Source organism: Drosophila tropicalis, unplaced genomic scaffold (genome assembly GCF_018151085.1).
Source record: "Drosophila tropicalis isolate 14030-0801.00 unplaced genomic scaffold, ASM1815108v1 contig_593, whole genome shotgun sequence".
Lineage (NCBI taxonomy): Eukaryota > Metazoa > Arthropoda > Insecta > Diptera > Drosophilidae > Drosophila > Drosophila tropicalis.
In genome coordinates, this window is record NW_027173070.1 from 13,664,763 (window position 1) to 13,684,278 (window position 19,516).

The 19,516-nt window shown below is 38.7% G+C and overlaps 1 protein-coding gene across 2 annotated transcripts in view; it reads right to left on the reverse strand.

Annotated features, from left to right (window-relative positions):
• Dll (Distal-less) overlaps nt 1-14,580 on the reverse strand; it is a 32,209-nt gene extending 17,629 nt beyond the window's left edge. Inside the window, exons 1-3 of one of the 2 annotated variants that reach the window (XM_068289652.1) lie at nt 13,602-14,580; nt 10,379-10,554; nt 7,731-7,924 (exon numbers count right to left, since the gene is read on the reverse strand). In XM_068289652.1, coding sequence (XP_068145753.1) covers nt 7,731-7,924; nt 10,379-10,554; nt 13,602-13,732 — 501 coding nt within the window. In that variant the 5' untranslated portion in view covers nt 13,733-14,580. The remainder of the gene's footprint in view (nt 1-7,730; nt 7,925-10,378; nt 10,555-13,601) is intronic. The other variant, XM_068289653.1, reaches the window with a different exon arrangement.
• Between the last annotated feature and the right edge of the window lie 4,936 nt (nt 14,581-19,516).

The following is a 19,516-nucleotide window of genomic DNA, read 5'->3' on the forward strand; positions in this document are numbered from 1 at the left end:
TAGGAGAAGCAGCGATACTCATCCAGCATCTGCCCGTAGTGGATGCAAATTACGTCACTGCATGGAAATCATTGAGTGATCGATATGAAAAGCCCCGTTACTTGGTGAATTTACTGATGGACACATTCACCGCATTGCCAAAAGCTGTTGGGCAAAACTCATCATCGCTACGCGCTCTGACTTGCGGAGCCAGTGATGTTATTCGGGCTTTAGACGCTTCTGGACAAACGGGCCGTGACTGTTGGCTCATATACTTGCTCATCAACAAGGTTGATGAGGCTACCCGACGTGAATGGATCGACAAAAGCCAAGATATCGAAAATCCTACCATTGAAGAGTTGCTCAAGTTTTTGGACTCACGATGCGATCGCCTTGAGCTCAGTCAAGTTATCGATCATGTAGCGAGCAAACCGAGGGATGAAAAGGGAAAAAGGCAAGCACGCACCATGCTTGCCATTACAGGTAATTGTATGAAATGTCATAGTACTGAGCACATACTGTCGGCTTGTCCTCAATTCCAGAGCTTGACTGTCAAGCAACGTTACACCTTTGCGAAGGAGAAACATACGTGTTTTAATTGTTTGAGAACTGGACATGGAGTAAGCGCTTGTGGCTCGAAGTCTTCTTGCAAGTATTGCAAGCGCCGCCATCATTCTATGCTGCATTCTGAAGGCCATTCTACACCGCAAAATAGCTCAGAGCAGCACCAAGGCAACTCAGGCCAGGTTTCTGAGGAGTCACCAGCGGCATCAGCGATAGCAATGATGAATGTAACCAGACCCAGTAAGCCAAATGGCCAACGAAGAAGCACTCTACCTACTGCATTGGTACACGTCCGAAATTCTCAAGGAGCCTTGCTGACGTGCCGTATTTTATTGGATAGCGCCTCAGACTTGTCATTCATTTCGGAACGGTGCGTACAGACGTTGGGGCTTGCACGTTCGCCATTTCGAGTTGCCACATCGGGCATCTCAGACGTCAAGGCGGGAATAACCAGAGGTTTCTGCAATCTCCAGATGATGTCTCGTGTGTCGAGTCATTGCATCGATATTAAAGCTCACATTTTAGGAAAGATCACCTCACCATTGGCACGTAAAAACATTGATGCTTCATCACTGTCGGTATTTAAGGGATACCAAATGGCTGACCCTGACTTCAGAACTAACGCCTCAATCGACATTTTGCTGGGCAATGATTGCATTTGGTTAGTTCTCACCGGAGAGAAGTTATGCGATGGTCAAGGGCACCCTATTGCAGTTAACACCATATTTGGATGGGTAATCACATCGGTATACACTTCAAGATTGCAAACATCATCTACGTCATTGCTGACTACGGTTAATATAGATGGACTACTGCAAAGATTTTGGGAACTAGAGGAAGTTCCATCACACACAACTGTAAACAAAGAGGATGAAAAGGTCGAAACGCACTTCCGCCGTACCCACAACCGCAACTCGAATTGGAGATACATAGTCGATTTGCCCTTCAAGGAACAAAACCCACAATTTGCGGATACATTTCAAGGAGCAAGATCGCGCTTTCTCGCAGTCGAGCGTCGTCTAATGAAGGACTCCAGCTTGAAGTTAAAATATACTCAGTTTATGAGAGAGTATATCCAGCTGGGTCACATGAAGGAAGTAGCTGCAGACGAAGACACAAACGTATGTATGAAGTCATTCTATTTGCCACACCATCCAGTCATAGGCGCCAAGCTGCGGGTGGTGTTCGATGGATCATTTCAAGATCGGGATGGACGATCTCTTAACGACGCACTTCACATTGGCCCATGTATACAACGCAACCTCTTCAACGTTTGTCTGCGTTTTCGAATGCACAGATTCGTATTTTCTGCGGACATCGTCAAAATGTTCAGACAGATTTTAGTGGCCCCTGAACATCAGAATTTTCAACGAATCCTTTGGAGAGAAGACCCTGAGGAACCATTGAAGCATTACAAGTTGACCACAGTCACCTATGGCACGGCATGTGCACCGTTTCTGGCAGTTAGAGTGCTGGAACAACTGGCAACTGATCACGAATACGAGTTTCCAAGGGCGGCTAGGATACTTTTGGATGATTTCTACGTCGATGACGTACTGACAGGAGCCATGAACGAACAAGAACTGCTCGACATTAAGGAAGAGCTGATACTCCTTATGTCACGGGCACAATTGGAGCTAAGCAAATGGGTCTCGAATAGTAAACGAATTGCCAGCAACGAGGGAAATGAAATCGATTTCTCAAAGATGGCAGCAAAGGTGCTTGGGCTGCATTGGCGTCCTGGAGAAGACGTCCTAACATATAAGGTTTCATTATCGGAACATATGACTTGTACGAAGCGACAAGTGCTATCTGACACGGCACGCATCTTTGACCCACTCGGCATTTTGGCGCCAGTGGTGATCAATTTTAAAATTCTGCTCCAAGAATTATGGCTGCTTAATCTGGATTGGGACTCGGAACTGCCAACGAAGCAAGCGCACTTATGGCAAACATTCAGAAAGGACATTTTCACGTTAAGGAACTTGAAGATACCACGATTTGTAGACAATCAACCCGATGACATCGAACTCCATGGATTTTCAGATGCTTCGTTAAAGGCTTACTCTGCTGTCATTTACAACCGTGTGACACACCTAGATGGAAGCATCGGAGTGGCACTCATTGCAGCTAAAACAAGAGTTTCACCATTAAAGCAGAAGTCGTTGCCACGGTTGGAACTTTGCGGAGCTCTACTATTAGCTCGTTTATTCCAAGCAGTAAGGTCTGGTCTGCGCCAGAAGGATGTTAAGATACACGCATGGACCGATTCTACAATCGTTTTGTCATGGCTTTCGCATCAACCCTGTAAACTTAAAACATTTGTTGCAAACCGAACGGCAGAAATACTAGAGATCATACCACGTAGCGCTTGGAGACATGTCAGCACTAAAGAGAATCCTGCGGACTGTGCATCACGAGGCATGCTAGCGAGTGACTTAATTAACTTTGATCTATGGTGGAAGGGACCATCTTGGCTGCACGACTGTACACTATACTCAGAGACAATGAACAGACCACCAACTTGCTGCTCAATTCTCAAGCCAGCAGCAGAACTTGAGTTCAAAACCAAAATCTTGACAACCATTTCCAAGGATATTGAGGATTCCCCATTTGAGGTACTACTCGGAAGGACATCATCTTGGATCAGACTGGTTCGAGTGGTCGCATATGTATTCCGCTTCGTTCATCGAATCAAATCAAGCAAGTCTAAATATTCAGGACCTCTAAAGTTCGATGAAGTTACCAGAGCAAGGAAGTTTTGCCTACGACAGGCACAAAATCAATTCAATGACGATAGACAGCTGCTTTTGAGGAAGCAATCGGTGGAGCGACGATCAATTTTAAGCAAACTATCTCCCTTCGTTGACGAAGATGGAATTGTACGTGTGGGTGGACGTTTGGAAAGGTCGCAATTGCCTGCAGATGCCAAGCATCCAGTAGTTTTGCCGAAACAACATCGCCTTGTGGAATTGCTGCTGAAACATGAGCATAAGGTCAATCTTCATCCAGGAGTTTCAGCAATGTTTGTAATAATTCGCCAGAAATATTGGATCATTGGCGCACGAAACCTTATTCGACGTATCACACATGAGTGTTTAAACTGTTTTAGACAGCGCCATCACACAGCAAATCAGTTTATGGCCAATTTACCGGCTGTTCGAGTGCGACAAGCCTTTCCATTTGAGCATACTGGATGCGATTATGCTGGACCTATCTTGTTGAAGGTTCACAAGGGACGAAACCCCAGGAAGGAAAAGGGCTACATTTGCCTGTTTGTATGTATGGTTACTTCAGCTCTTCATCTGGAGCTGGCCACTGATCTCAGCACCGACACATTCTTGGCGGCATTAAAACGTTTTATGGCTCGTCGTGGAAAGTGCTCCCAAATGTATAGCGATAACGGTCGCAACTTTGTTGGTGCAAAACGTGCACTAGACGAAATGGTACAGCTTCTCGCTTCACGCGAGCACAATGATGTCGTTTCAAAAGCCCTTGCGGATCAAGGCATCAAATGGAATTTTATTCCTCCATATTCACCACACTGGGGTGGTAAGTGGGAGTCGGCAGTACGCTCGGTTAAGCTGCATTTGCGACGTGTAATAGGAACCAACGTCCTCACCTTTGAGCAGATGCACACACTGCTCTCGCAAATAGAATCTGTCGTTAATTCGCGACCATTGTGCACAGCATCGGATACTGAAATTGCCTACCTGTCACCGGCACATTTCTTAATTGGCAGAACATATACAGCAGTTCCTGAAGACGGCTATTTGCAGATTCCGACCAATCGATTGAGCTACTGGCAGCATGTTCAAGCAATGCTTCAAGGATTTTGGAAGCGTTGGCATCAAGAATACTTGACATCGCTACAACAGCGCCCGAAATGGACCACCAAGTTACCAAACATTGCGATCGGTAAACTTGTACTCATCAAGGACTCTAACGCGCCCCCATCGGCATGGCTCTTAGGACGGGTAACTCAGGTGTTCACAGGAGATGATGGCCTCGTCAGAGCGGTTCAGGTTCTCACCAAATCAGGAGAAGTCACTCGCCCTATCACAAGGATTGCAGCCCTACCGGGTTCAGAAACGGAGTTTCAGGGGGGGGCGGGATGTTGAGGAACCAATTGTCATTTGACTTGCATTGCTATACGCAGCAAGGCAAAGACTCATGAATGATCTTGCACATCTCACAATGCTTTTGTTTTTGTATTTTCTATTAAGTTTTCTAGAATATACTGGCGTCAGTCTGGTATGCTCTGTCTCTGTCACTCTTTATAAACCTATATGACCTACGTAGTTGCGTAAGAATTGAAAATTTAGTAATAAGCAAGCAAACGAACGATCAAGACGTGTTCTGGCAGTGGCAGACACAGTTCAGTGAAGTTTAAGTAAAAATAAAGTTAAGTTCTTATGAGAAATTAAACACAGTGGTTTATTGTTCATCAGTAGCAATGAATGTGCCTGAGTGTGTGTGTGTGTGTCTCTCTCTCTCTGTGATCATTAGCATCGACCGGATGCACTTTCAAATAAAAAACTCAGCTAGTGGCCAAAGTGAAAGATGCAAATAGCAGGTCTATATAATGTGACTAGTTTTACGATCACGGAGTCTCCAATTTTTTATTTTACAGAGCGTTTGTTGGCTAATTGCACTAGACACTTTCAACTATCGGCTAACGAGACTTTGGAGACTTTTTTTGGTCTTTGGAGAAAGTATTGAAAAATATCATCTCGGCAAAAATCTAATATTTTGGCTTTTGGAGACTTTTTATTGAGTGGAGACTTTGTAGAGTAAGTCAAAGAACCTGAGTGGAGAGTTTGTAGAGATGCTCAAAAATTAAACTTTATCAAATTTTATATCACATTTAGTTTCAATACTTTTGGAGACCACTGGAGACTTTTGGAGACTTTGTAGAGTTTCAAAAAAAAAAAGCAAATATGAAAGTGATTTATGATTTTCATGGTTTTTTTTACTTTTGTAGACTTTTTATAGAGCATGTGCCCAGTTAAACTAGCTTTTAATACCCTGTTTATGATGCCTTTTATGGAATACCATGCTAACTTTATAGAGTGTTCAGTCTTAGTTTTAGTATGCATTCTTAACTTGTTGTAAATGTTATCACCCCAAAAACCAAAGTTCGACAACGAAAAAACTTAACATGCAAAACTTTAACTTTAAGACAAAACAAATTGTTTAACACGCCCCAAAACCAAAAAACAAAAAACTTAAGTAAAACGGACTGACTAACTGACTGACTGAATGTAGTGCCCCCAACGCTGAAGGCCATTAAGTGTTGCAGCGGTTGTTGTTTGTGTAACGCATAAATCTTGGGCTAAAGCACAATGGTTTGTTTGCCGGTCGCAAACATTGGCGTGGACTAAGTCCGCACCTGAGACGAGACCTAGGCAAATCAATAAAGAACAAAAACTTCCGCTGTAGTCCGAAAAAGGAACGACAAAAACGAAGGTAGAAATTGACGGGGCGGTTTTAATTAACACCAAAAGCGAAAGTCCTGCTCCTGGGCCGATAGCGGTTAGGACTAACCCCCACACACACACACACTCCTCTCGATTGCACTCATAAATTAATGCTCCTTCTGCATTTTAACCCCTTTTGCAATGTGACTTTTGCCCTGAGGGTCAACAAGATAAACCAAATTGATTGTGGTGCACGCCGAATTGTCTGAAATGCAATTTTGGGGCGTGGCTGTTTGTTTAGACTTGTTGGAAGTTTTCGTTTTTGGCCTGCCGATTGACAGCTGCCATAGAGAAAGAGAGACAGAGAGCAAATCTGCGTTTTATAGGGTGACTAAGTCCCTGAAAATTTATTACACAGCCGCCGTGTGGCACGCCTGTCTAACCGGGCGTCTGCTAGGTCTGTGCTAGGTCTCCTCAGCATATCATAGATATATGTTGCACGTACATGCATACATACATACATATATATTCAAATATATATCATGATAAACAACTTAAGGCTGGAGCAACACCCACGCCATTTCAGGCCACGCACATATAGACAGGGTCTTCAACTTGTTTTACAAGTTTTTAGTTTTTTTTTTTTTTTTACAACATTCGAATGGTCTCTCTCTCTCTCTTTTTCTTTCACTCTCTGCCTCATTTCTGTGTGCTGTTTGTATGAACTTTTGTGGCACACTAATTCAATTAGGAAGCCCACGCCCACTATCAATAAATTTTCACTAAAACGAGACTCATTCACATTTCTCATTTCCAGTTGTAGTTAGTTTTCTTCTTACTTTTTGCATCTAGCTTATTTGTGGGTGGGTGTCGTCTCTCATTCGCTCTCTCTTCCTTTCCCTCTCCCCTTCTCTCCCCCTTCTCTCTCTGTATGTAAAGACTTTTGTGAGCAGCAGCGCGTGTATACAAAAAGTTGACATTGACACACGTGGATAACAATATAACATAGTCAGTTGCATGTGCGATGCCTCACTCGGTTTGTCTGTCTGTCTTTCTGTCTCTCTGCTAGTCCATCAACTCTGAGGGTCACAGGCGTAGGAGGTCTCTTGCAGTTGGCGTTGTCTTTGCTCGTTTGTCATTTAACATTAGGAGGCATGTCAACAATTCAATTTGAAAATAGAAATTAACTGCCTGCCCGGTTAGCAGACAAAACGTAAAAGACACAAAAACAATGGCTGAAAGGATTAGACTAGCAAAGGACAAAGAGCAACTAAAAGTAATGCACAAGGGATTTGCGCATGAAAAAACAATGAAATAAAACTTAGTTGTAGATTAAACATGTCATTTTCTTCATATAATAAGATATTGACATAAAATTTAGTCTAAATAAAAGGTGATCTAACTTTTACATTGTATATTAAGCCAGTTAAGACTTGAATGACTTTATCTAATTTACAAATGCTTTATAATATTTCTTATAAAAATGTTTATAGAAACTCTTTTAGAGATGAAAGTGGACTTAGACTTAGATTCATTTAGGACCTTGTGTTAAATGATATGTTTTCCTTTACCATTAGAAAATCTCCCACTCTAAACACGTAAACCCTTCCTTAGTCTCTCAATTGGCATATAAAATTTAGGTACAAAACTGAAATCTGAAGATATTAGACCTTCCTATATAAAGGATGTTAAGAGGAAAGGAATTGGAAGTTCTCTTAAATATATGATTATGATAGATAAGATTTCAATATAATTCTTGACTCTTACCTGCGTTTGTGTTAGGCCCAAACTGGCTGCCAATTCGGCACGTTCTGGCAAGGCTAGATATTGAGTCCTTTGGAAACGTCGATTCAATTGCTGGAGCTGCAGTGAACTGTAAATGGTGCGAGGTTTGCGCATTTTCTTGCCCTTGCCATTGACGCGTAAGCCCGAATCTTCGCATTTGTCGGAGATGGAAAAATCTGCAAAAAACACAACAACAAAAACTTATATATAAAGACAGAGACAAAAAGAACTGAAACTCTGATCAAATAAGGCCTGGCCTTTATATATGCTTTTGGATAATGAATTTATAATTAGCAGGACAAGTGAGTGAAAGAGAGAAAGAGAGAGAGAGAGCGATCGAGAGGTATTCGATTCGAAACCTTTCCTGGAAACTTTTACATATTAATGAGCAAATATTGGAATGCATAAAATCTGTTACATTTATGGCAAAAATGAAAAAAAAAATTACAGAAATTAATTGCTAGAAGTCCTCTCAGTTAAGTAACTTGTAAATGTCATCAAATTAAAGTTAATTGCATAAACAAAAAGCAAAAGTTCAAAGCTCCCCCCGGATTGTTGTTTTGATGTTGCCACTGAAGTTCAATGAGCGACAACTGCAATCGACAAACGACAACGACAAACGACAACGACAAACGACGACTGCTAATTGTTTAAAAATAGCATGAAGCCACCACACAAAAACTATTATTAAATGCCAAATATGGTAACAGGTATAAAGAGGGGGAATGAGGGGAGACCAACCCGGCAAGAGAATGAGTTTGCGCCAAAAATATCTACACAAATATTGGCGCCCAAAAGTGAATTGAGGCACGTGCTGTTGGCCGGCTTAATGACAAAATGGCAACCCTCATGTTAGAGAGAGAGAGATATGTAGGTAGAGCAAGAGGGATGGAGAGACCACCCAATGTATGAGCCATTAGTCAGGCTGACACTTTGTCCCTAGAGTTTATGCACATGTTGTTGTGTCTTTTGGCATGGCCAATGGTCGCCATTTGCCAAAGAATGGTATAATTAATTACGCCAAACGAAAGCGTAATTACGGGCAATTATAATTACAAACAACTCGACACACACACGTCAGAGTGAGTGTGTGAATGTGAGTGCGTGAGAGTGAGAGAGAGAGAGAGTGGTATTAAATTAATCATCAATGAAGCGCTAACGATCAGCTGTTTTTTTTCTCTCTGACGAAGTATCTTGCCTTTCTTTTTGGCCTTTCTGTCAATTCAAGTCCAAGTACATATCTACACAACTCGCATCAAGGTTAATTGGCCAACGTTGCGTATGAGTGACGAAAGTCAAATTGCGACAGTAATAGCAACAACAACAACGACAATGGGTGAACTGAAAATGAATTGCTTTTCACTTATACAACAAAACTGAAAAACTGCTCAACCAAAACGCATAAAATACAATACACACACACACAAAACACACACACACACACACCGAAAACGAAATACAAAAAAGTGTTTAACAAAATACGAGTCTATAGATAGATATATCTATACATTTATATGTTTTGGATACACAAAATGTCACAGTCAAGCGCGCAATTATGCCAGCAACGAGAACCAAAGTCAAGCCAAAGGAAAAACATTATCCACATACATATGTATCTAGCTATATGGAAAATTTGAGAAAAACTGCCAAGCCAACAGCATACAATTGAGTCTCTGAATCAATGAATGGCAAAAACAAGATCCCACAAACACTGAGAACTCTTAGAACTTGAAATAGTTAAGAGTTTATTAAACCCTTTAGGAAATTATAGTAGAAAGGACTTCGATTCACTATTGTCAAGCTTGATTTATTGAAAATTGAGATTTTACCTCTGAGACCTCCTAACTTTGAGCTCCTGTAAGACTTTGATGAATATAAATGGATTTTCACTAAGATATAGAAATGTATTCCATCTAATTTCACTGTTTTCGACCGATCATTCCTAAGGGAGCTATTTGATATAGGCATAATAAACTCTCTAATATTAAGTTTCATGACTTTGGCGTTTGTATGGGAGCTATATGATATGATGTGTTCCGATCCGGCTGAATCCGAGATATACAACCCCTGAAGTATATACAAGCCTATATAGTATAACAAACCGAATTGAAGTTCTACTTACTAACTTTGTTAGATTGTTTAACAAATGAAGTTATCATTCACTTTCAATATCAAATAGCAAATCAGATTATTATATAGGGAACACAATCAATAAAGAAAATTAAAGGGAAAACCAAAGGATATATATCTGAATATTAGATATTTCTTCAAAGGACCACAGATTAATCACTATTAGTAAGTAATTTATAGCTCTAGTCATCTAATATATCTTTTATATACTCATTTTTTTGGCCAAACTGTACTAAGATAAGTCAATTTATAAAATAAAGTTGTTTCGCCTTCGTCTTTTTTTGGCATAAAGCAAACAAAGCCCCCAGGCAAAGAGAGACAACAATGAGAACTTGAAACGGTTGTCTACTTCAGTTCGAGTGTCGCCAAAAATCAAAAAAAAAAAACTAAAGCCAAGACATAATGTAGACACTGTACAGCAACAACAATGGGCTTCAATGGATCTTGATGAACTTTTTAAGTGATGTGCGACAACAATTTCTATATATTTGATTACTTACCATCTTTTGGTGGACTTGTACAGGGTGGCGCATAACTGCCTAAATGATAGCCAGAATAGGAGTTCTGATGCATGGGCGGGAATGGATAGCCTAAGGCACTGCGAGGACTTGGAAAACCCGAATCCTGGCCACCTTGTGGACCAAAATGTTGATAGGTGCTGCGTATGCCGCCATACCTGAAAATAGGAAAAAAAAAAACATTTCAAATATTTTCTGGTAAATCAATAAAAGGAACACAGAAAAACAAAACTAAATGAAACTAAACTTGGTTAGACTAGATTCCTTGGCCACGGCCTGGGTTTGCGTGTTTTCCCTACACTTTTCACTATTAAATTCAAGCCAACAACTCCAAATACAACAGCAACAACAACAACCAAAAAAATAGAACAAATTTTTCATGTTTAATGCAAAAAGCGTCGAAATAAAACTTTTTTCTCACAACAACTAACAAAAAAATAGAAAAAAAAACCTAAAACCAAACTTTTTTCCATGACTTCATTTATATAGACAACTTCTCTGAACTTTATGCGGTTAATATAGAGAGAAAAAAAATCAATAAAATGTCAGAGAATTTCAGTTCTCTTAGTTCTAGTAAATATTTTGTTAACACTTTTCAGTTAGAAGCCACTGCAACAGAGAGAAAGAGAGGGAGAGGGAGAGAGGGAAAAACAGTTGAGTTAGTTCCCATGCATTTCCGAAGGGAGAACCACCGCATTATGTTAACGTTCCTAACAAATTGCCCAATACCAAAAGCCATGAAATATTCAATACTTTTGGCGGCAACACGGAAACGGAAACAAGCCACAGCTCAAAAAGTGGCCCAAAAAAACCGCAAATGTCTAACCAAAACTCCGCAATATGGCAGTTACTTTTGCCCAAGTCTAAGCCATTCAAGCTAACCGCTTTGCCAGGGCTCAGTCAACTTGAACACGCACCGCAAAAAAAATACTGAAAAAAATGGGCAATGGGCAAAAAGAAAATGACAAACCGCACACACAAAATGCCATAAAATATGTATAATGAAAAATCGAATCGTGCGTTACCCCGGAACCACTCACTACCCCATAGCCAGTGAGTGACTGATACATATATGGACTACAGTCACACACATACATATGTATATCCGTCTAGTGTGAGTGAGTAAGTTCCCCCTCTAGAGTAAAAAATAATAATAAATAAACTAACTGCACTTAATTGAATTTATTTTTGGCTTCCGTTCATTGCCATGGCGAGGGCAGAACTTGTAGAGTGATCAACGGACATCATCAGCGTCAACATCAACAACCAGCATAATCCATAAGCCGGAAAAAGTTATCCTCATGCTAAAGAAGACACAATTCAGATACCAACAACAAATCAAATAGATTTCCATTAATTTAGGTTAGCCACAAATCTTTGGACTTGCATCAATTGATTTTGGTTTGGCCTTTAGATAAGTTTTTAAGTTGAGCTCTGTCTGCAAACCTAAAATATTATATAAATTATACAAATCATGAAACAAATTTGTCATTTTCATTAACTATATTTTTCATATATAAACTAGAAGAAGATCTTAGAAGAATGTTTCATCTTCAAATGATGAAATTCATCCAATTTGGTGATTCGCATTCCTAAAGTTCCCCTTGTAAGTTGAAAATATTTGTCTTTATTTATAATATTAACTTTTACAGATACTGAAAATTTATATCTCTATTGTGTGACTAAATAAATGAACAATTTGTCTAAGCAATTTGTTATTAAAATACTTTTATATCCAATATTTGAGTTTTGCCAAAAGTAAAAAAGTTTTCTTCTTAAGTAAAATAGTTTAAAATCGAATATTTAAACTTTAAACTATTCTAAACACTTTATTTGAGTTCACTTTAAAAAGATAAACCAAGTTAATATACAATTTTGCATAAATCATTTAAGTAAAATCCTTTAACTAACAATAATTTCATAAAATTTCCTTTGAAAAGGTTTCAATATTAAGCTTTAGATTGTTTTTAAATATATATTTCATTTTTCTAAGCATGTTTAAGAATGTTACTTTTATTTTGTTTATTTTCAAAGGATTCTTTTGGTTGGGTTTTTAATTTAATTTAGTTTTTTAAACAATTTTGTTTTAAAAATTGATTTCTAGCGTAATTTAAATCAAATTTATGAGTTTTTCTGATTATGTTCAAAATTTTCTCCTTATAAAATATTTTTATTGGCTTTTCAGAATTATTTTTATATTTAACCCATCTAAAATGTTGCTCTTTTTGTGTTTAACCCATCTAAAATGTTCTTTAATTTGTTTTCAAATAATTTTCTTTGTTTTTCTGTCTCCACTTAAGACTTATCAATCTAAAAACAGTTAGTTATAACATAAAACGATTTGAAAAGAAGTAAACTAAATCCAACATAAGTTAATCTTGAGTTACTTTCCTTTAAAAATATGTTTAAAAACAAATTACTCCTATTAAATTTTAATATTTTTGTGTTTTTTTTTCAATAGACTTAACTTCTTGTTAAGAAAATTGTTTTTAAATCAGATTTCCTTTGGCACACTTTAAAAGACTCTTAAATTTATGATGCCTACATATATAAATACTACTTAAAAGTTTTATATACTAGAAATATTTAAAAATAAGAAGAAGATTCTATAACATAAACTCAAAAAAAGAAAAAATCGGACCTCAAAAGTTCTTTTCATTACTTTTCATTTGTTATTTTCAAGTAAATTATTGAAATGAAATTTGTTCATTCTATTTGCATTCATTTGTTGTCCTGAACTGCATTAATTTGATCTATTAGCCTGGCTGGGGAACGCCCCTAGAATTTATGTTGTGTGTTTTTCCACCTTTTTGGGGTGTGTTTGCCTAAAAAATTTGGCTGATCAAGACTGAATGATAAAAAGAACAGAAACAACAAAAAAAGAAAAACCTACTAAAAAACCAAAATGCAAAACAACAACAACTAAAACTTAAATAGCAAACTGCAATGGAAAACTTTTGGGATCTAGCTAGCTTGAGGCTGGCAGTTGTCAGTCAGTCAGTCAGTCAGTCACTCAGATTGGCAGTCCTTCATTCGAGCAGCAGTTTATTTTGTCGTTGTGCACTTTTTCTTTTTTTTGCAAGATTTTTAACTAGCGATAAAGTTTTTTGTCGAGAGAGAACTCTATAATTAAAATGTTCAGATAGTTTTCTGTGTCCATTGTAATGAATTGATGATCCAACTGCCCCCCTCCCCCGACACTTACCCGGCGGCGGCATGTTGCTGCAGCTCGACAAAGGCCGATTTGCCGGGTATATTAACACCGGGCGTTATGCTACTGGCCGTACTCCCTCCGTCCATATATTTGGGCGTATGCGGGGCATCCGGAGCATCCATGCCCGATTGCGGTGTACTGGGAGGCCCCTCGTAGGGGCTCCCTAGATCCGTGAAATTAAGCGTGTTGGCGCCTATTGAGGCCACTTTATCAAGAATTTTGGCGGCTTTTGTGTGAACGGTCGCGGGAAATAATCAGAATCACAACACCGATAAAACTCCAATCGATGGGTCAATGAGACTCTATTAGCGTATGTGTAAGTGTGTGTGTGTTTGTGTGTGGTGTATAAGTGTATATGGTGTGTGTGTGTGTGTGTTAATTGCACGTAAACAAAAGTTTTAATTAGAGTTCAGTTCAATTGGGCAATTAAAAGACATGTGCATAAATGAACGCCCCTCCTCAAACACACACACAGTTTATTAGTATTCTTATTTTCGCGTAAATCCTTTCTTTTTTTTATTAATATTTGTATCTTTTTGCACTTGTTTTGCTCACTTGTATGGGTCACCGTTTTACTTGAACACTTGTTACAATTTTCGATAGAAATTGAATTTGAATTTCTTTTATATACAATATATATGTATATTCTTCTCTTTATTCAATTGGCATTTGCAAAAATATGCAACAAACACAACATCATCATCATCATCATTATCTTCATCATCATCATCATTCACAACATGATCATCTCACAAATGAACGTATGTACTTATGTGGGTAGCAAGTAAGTTGGATCAGAGAAAACGCGACGGCTTTGAGTGTAGCATTGAGTAGCGAACGCGAAATTCCAAATGAAATCTGGTTAGGTTTAGGTTACGGTTACTCTTGTTTTTGTTATTTTTATTCTTTCTGCTTTCGAGCGGAGACCCGCGAGAAACACACAACGACGATGACGACCAGCGACAACGAACCAACCACGAACAAAGTGCGTATACGACTAGGTAAAGTTTCAGCGCTGCGATTGCGCTCTGCCCCGCTCGCAACGGCAGTTCGCAAGTTTTGTCGCTTTGTGGCCGAGTGGTTGAAGTGTGCAAACGAGATGGTTGGCCATTCAAAAGACAGATGTTGGAGCGAGATGCCTTGTGTGACTGCATTGCAGCGGACAACCCACCACCAATGGTAGGCAAGTGAACCGGTTTTCAATCTCTCTCTGTGTGTATCTGTGTGAGTTGCAGCGGGTTGGTTTACCAATACCATAAATTTCGTTACACACACACAGAGACACACATATGTATCTAGACAAGCATAAACAAGCAAGTGATAGACAGACAGTGGGGAGAGAGAGAGAGAGAGAGAGCGAGCGAACTACTGATTGAGGGGAGCTCCTTGTCATCTTGAGTCTAGGTCTAGGGCCCCCTGCCACAAAGCAACAACAAAAATATTGAAGAATTGCTGATGTTTTTTTTCTTTTTGTTTAAGGCGTGGCCAAGTTGCCTTCTTTGCTAGTTGCTTTTTTTCTTCCCCGTTTTTTTTGGCTGTATTTCCTTCTTTTTTTTTTTACATATGCAAATATATTTGTTGTACAGAAAGTGCAAATATTTTGACGTTTTAAATAATGTTGATTAAATGCAAAAGGTCTCAATTATTAAATTGTTGCCGATTCTTGAACCTGTAATCTTTATATTTTTTTACAGACACACACACACACAGACTTACACACATATTACAGCAACAGTTGTCTGATTGAGTTTAAGTCAAATACTAAAACATTTACAAAACATTTCATTACATCCCATCGAATTAGTTGAATAGAATTATTAATAACATTTTGGAGTCTTTTTTTTTTTTTTTTTGTTTGGTTTCCTCTAAAACTTTGTGTCACATTAAAGTGAATTCAATTTAAAGACATGCTAGCGCCATCTATGGGGCAAATGGGGCCCCAAAACCAGTCAAACCAGGCAACTCACCTGCTCTCACAGACAGAGAGCGAGAGCAAGAGAGAGCGACAGCTAAAACGCCCCCTTACAGCTTGCACACACCACACAAACGCCAGCATAGAAGAGAGAGAGCAACAGCATGAGAGCACATAATTTCAAAATGGCGACCCAAAAAAACAACAAAAAAAAAAAAAAAGAGGCAAAAAGGCGAAAGGAAGGCAATTCATGTAGTTTTGTGGTATCGAAACAACTTGGCTGGCTGCAACTCTCTCATGCGGCTACATTTTATGGTATTTTTCATTCACAAGACAAAGTCGGTCGCCGTCACTTGTAAAAGATACAACCAAAAACCAAAAAAAAGAACTCAAGAGGCAACAAGATAAAAACCAGCAACAACAACAACAGCAAGAATATAACATAACAACGGGGGGGTTTCCCCCATCAACCAACTACAACAACAAAAACAGCATGAAAGAGAAAAAAAAAAGAACTTGTCACCTGAGCAGGATTTCCGTTTGGGCTCTGTTGCTTTTTTAACATACATATAAATATTCATAGAAAATCACAGCAATTAGCCCAAGTGGAGATTAACTAACTAAATAAGAACTAAATAACTAAATACTTGACATATTCTGTGTGTGTGTGTGCTTAAAAAAAGAAAATTAAAAAACATTGAACCAATTGAAATGTTAATCCCTCTGTCGGCCACAACTTGACCATGCGACATAGACAAAGGGAATTGCAAATAGAAGGGAGACAGACAGAGAGAGAGAGAGAGAGAAATAACAACCAAGTAATTGACTGCAATTACTTAATGAAATATTTATTAAATGCAAATTATGATTAGATCGATGTCGCGCTGTTTCATTTCCCACTGCATTTTCCAGCAAGTGTGTGGTGTGTGTGTGTGTGTGTGTCAATTAATTGACCATAAATCAAAATAGAATTATCAAAGCACACGAGACACGTGCAAATAAAACACTTGTCCTGCAAGTCAATCACTCAGGTGTCAATAAATTCATTCCAAATCTATCAAGAAACATCTTTTTGATAAGAATTTCGAAATCGTTTCAACTTATTGCTAAAATTTATGTTTACTTTTGCTTTGTAAACCCTTTGGGAGTTTCAGGCACGTGTCCTTAAGAATTCCTGGAATTCTAGGCCAAAGGATCGCGTGCTAAGGAGACACTTTCCAATCCATTCTATCTCTAATGACTTGCTAATGGTCTTGACCTTGTTGAAATCAATTTGTAGTCCACTTTTATTTGCCATTCTTATGGAAATGCTTTGTGAATGGAAGCGACGGTAAGATCTGTTGACCCTATCCAGATCACTTTGTTAATGCCAGCAAAGTAATATTTTATAATAAAATCACAAGCAGACTTAATGCTTATAATGATATTAATCAAGTCCAACTTTACTTTTAAATCCAATTGAAGTCGATAAAAGTAATTATCTTTTAACATTTAAACAGTTTAAACTTGTTTCTCTGCAAGATATAGAGTATATATAGTTGTTTCATTAAGGGTAGTCAAGTTTATGAATTCAAATTCCTTTAAAAAAAAGTATCCAAAGATATATAAAGTGTATATAAACGACTACTCAAAGTTTAAATGAGTTTTTTTCGAGGTTAATAATAAATATTAAACAGTTCTTTCCCAAAAATGTCCTTTTTTGAGTATCTCCTTAAAAAGTATTCCCTCTCTCTCTCTCTCTCTCTGTTCATACACCAAAAAACTGAATAATAAAGGTCATCATGTGCCATCCATGGCCTTAATAAGTTTTTAGTCTAAAATCCAAGAGTATATACTAAGTTAAGCTAAGTTAAAGGAGGACTATTTGTATCACATTTGTTTAAACTAAACAAAATTTACTTCTTACCCTTTTCTGTTGATTAATTTTAGTTGTATTTAAATCTCATTTGCCCCATTTCATTATCATTCGATATTCCATTTGTTTTTCATTTGTTTATTGTATTTGTTAGACATCCCACCCAAAAAAACCAAACAAAAAATTGACCTAGTCCCAGTTGCCGAGTTGCCGAGTTGCCGAGTTCTGAGTTAATAGCCAAGTTGCTGTTGTTGTTGCTTTGTTCACACAGTTGATTATAGACCTTGATTGCCATAATTTTATTTCATTAGTTTAAAAGCAAAAGTATGAAATCATGGAATAATTCAAGCTTTCTGTGATATCTCACTTTGAAATGTTGGACACCGCCCTTCCCTCCCCCACCCCCCTCGGTCGTTTTCCTTTTTGGAAAATAGAAGGAAAATCAAGCAAAGCAAGCAAAAACGGAAGCCTAATCGATTTTATTACCAAATAACATTAATTCACTACCGAAATACCAAAATATAAAACAAGCCGCTCTCGACCATTGCATTACATTTGAACAAATGAGACGATTAATTTTCCCTCACGGAAAATGTACAAACTATGGCCAGAAGAAGAAGAAGGAATAACGCCCACCAGAATGTAGAAGGAACGGAAAGAAAGCGCAAAACGTCAAGGGTTTTGCTTGATGTTTTCTTTGATGGGAACCAGGTGGTCAGTTGAGGGGAGAGAGGAGAACAGTGGAAACACCTACAACCAACACACACACACACACTCACACTTACACACAAATTAAAAAGGGCCAAGAAAGAGGGCAGGCAATAAAGGCAAATGAAAAGCAATGAGCAAAGTTCTCGGGCAATACAATTTATCATTTAAATAATAATGTGCCACAAATGACGAGAGTGACATGACAGAGAGAGAGAGAGACGGCCAAGTGGGGGAGGGGTCCCTTTTGCAGGGCCTTGTGGCATGTATCAGATCAATCACTTGCCTTGGGTTAGAGTGAGATACCAACAGCTCTCCAGAGTTGTCTAGTCGCTAGCTTCTGGGGGTTGTTCAATGAAATGGAAACTGACGTCCGACCTACCAACGCTCGCGACTGTCGGTCAAATTACATTTTAATGAGCCTTTTCTGGTCAGGCTCACAATGTACTATGGCATGGTGGTCAGTCCACTTGCACGCTGACCTCACCTCACTTCACATTCCCGCTCACCACATCTCTTACCGATTCGATGTGCCTTTCAACGCCATAAATTTTATGCGAAATGCATCCAAAAGAGAGCAAAAATTTCTTAGTTTTATGAATTTGTTTATGATGTGTACGAGAAGGCTAATGAAAGCGCCACAGCAGGCGCCAAATTGGGTCAGAGACCGCCCGTGGCTTATAGGAGACTCCACATGGAGCAGCAGCTCCATGGCTGTTGCTTCCTCCGCTTAGGCATATGTATTTGCCATTCAATTCCAAATAAATCAGATTTTATGACTTTAAGCCAAGTGAGGCAACGTCGAATCTTGACCGACGACTTCATTGCTTCAGTTTTGGCTTTAGTTTTCGTCGGCGGTTCTCTTTCAAAGCCGAAACACTCCACCACAACGCCGGTGGTGGTGGTGGTGTCGCTGTGAGGCATCTGTGGAGCATCATCCTGGCGTTAATTGGCTGCCGCCAATAAATTTTCAGCCCAAAGGCTTTGCCCGTTGATGTATTCATTGAAGAAGCAAACTTAACTCATCTCATCTCAACCCAACACAATTCAAAGGCAAAACTAGTTAGTTGGTTGGCAATGCGTGTCTTGGCCAACAAATTTGAAAACTATTCACATTCAGCTACCGAAAATAACACTCGAAAGGAATCTCATTGGTCTATGGACAAACGAAATTCATTGATGAATTTATGGCCCATGGAAATGCAAAGAAGAAAACCAAAACAAAAGACTTAAGCAAAAAACTATTGAATGAAACAAAAAAAAAAAAAAAAAGATGAAGAGTCAAGTCGTCTCGGAAATGCTCTACAAATGCCAGTGGAAAACATTTTTGGAAAAGTTTTTAATGGATTTTCTCAATAATATTTAATTTTCAGCTTAGTTTATTTAAGATAATCAATCGACAAATAACTTTCACCTGATTATACAACAGAT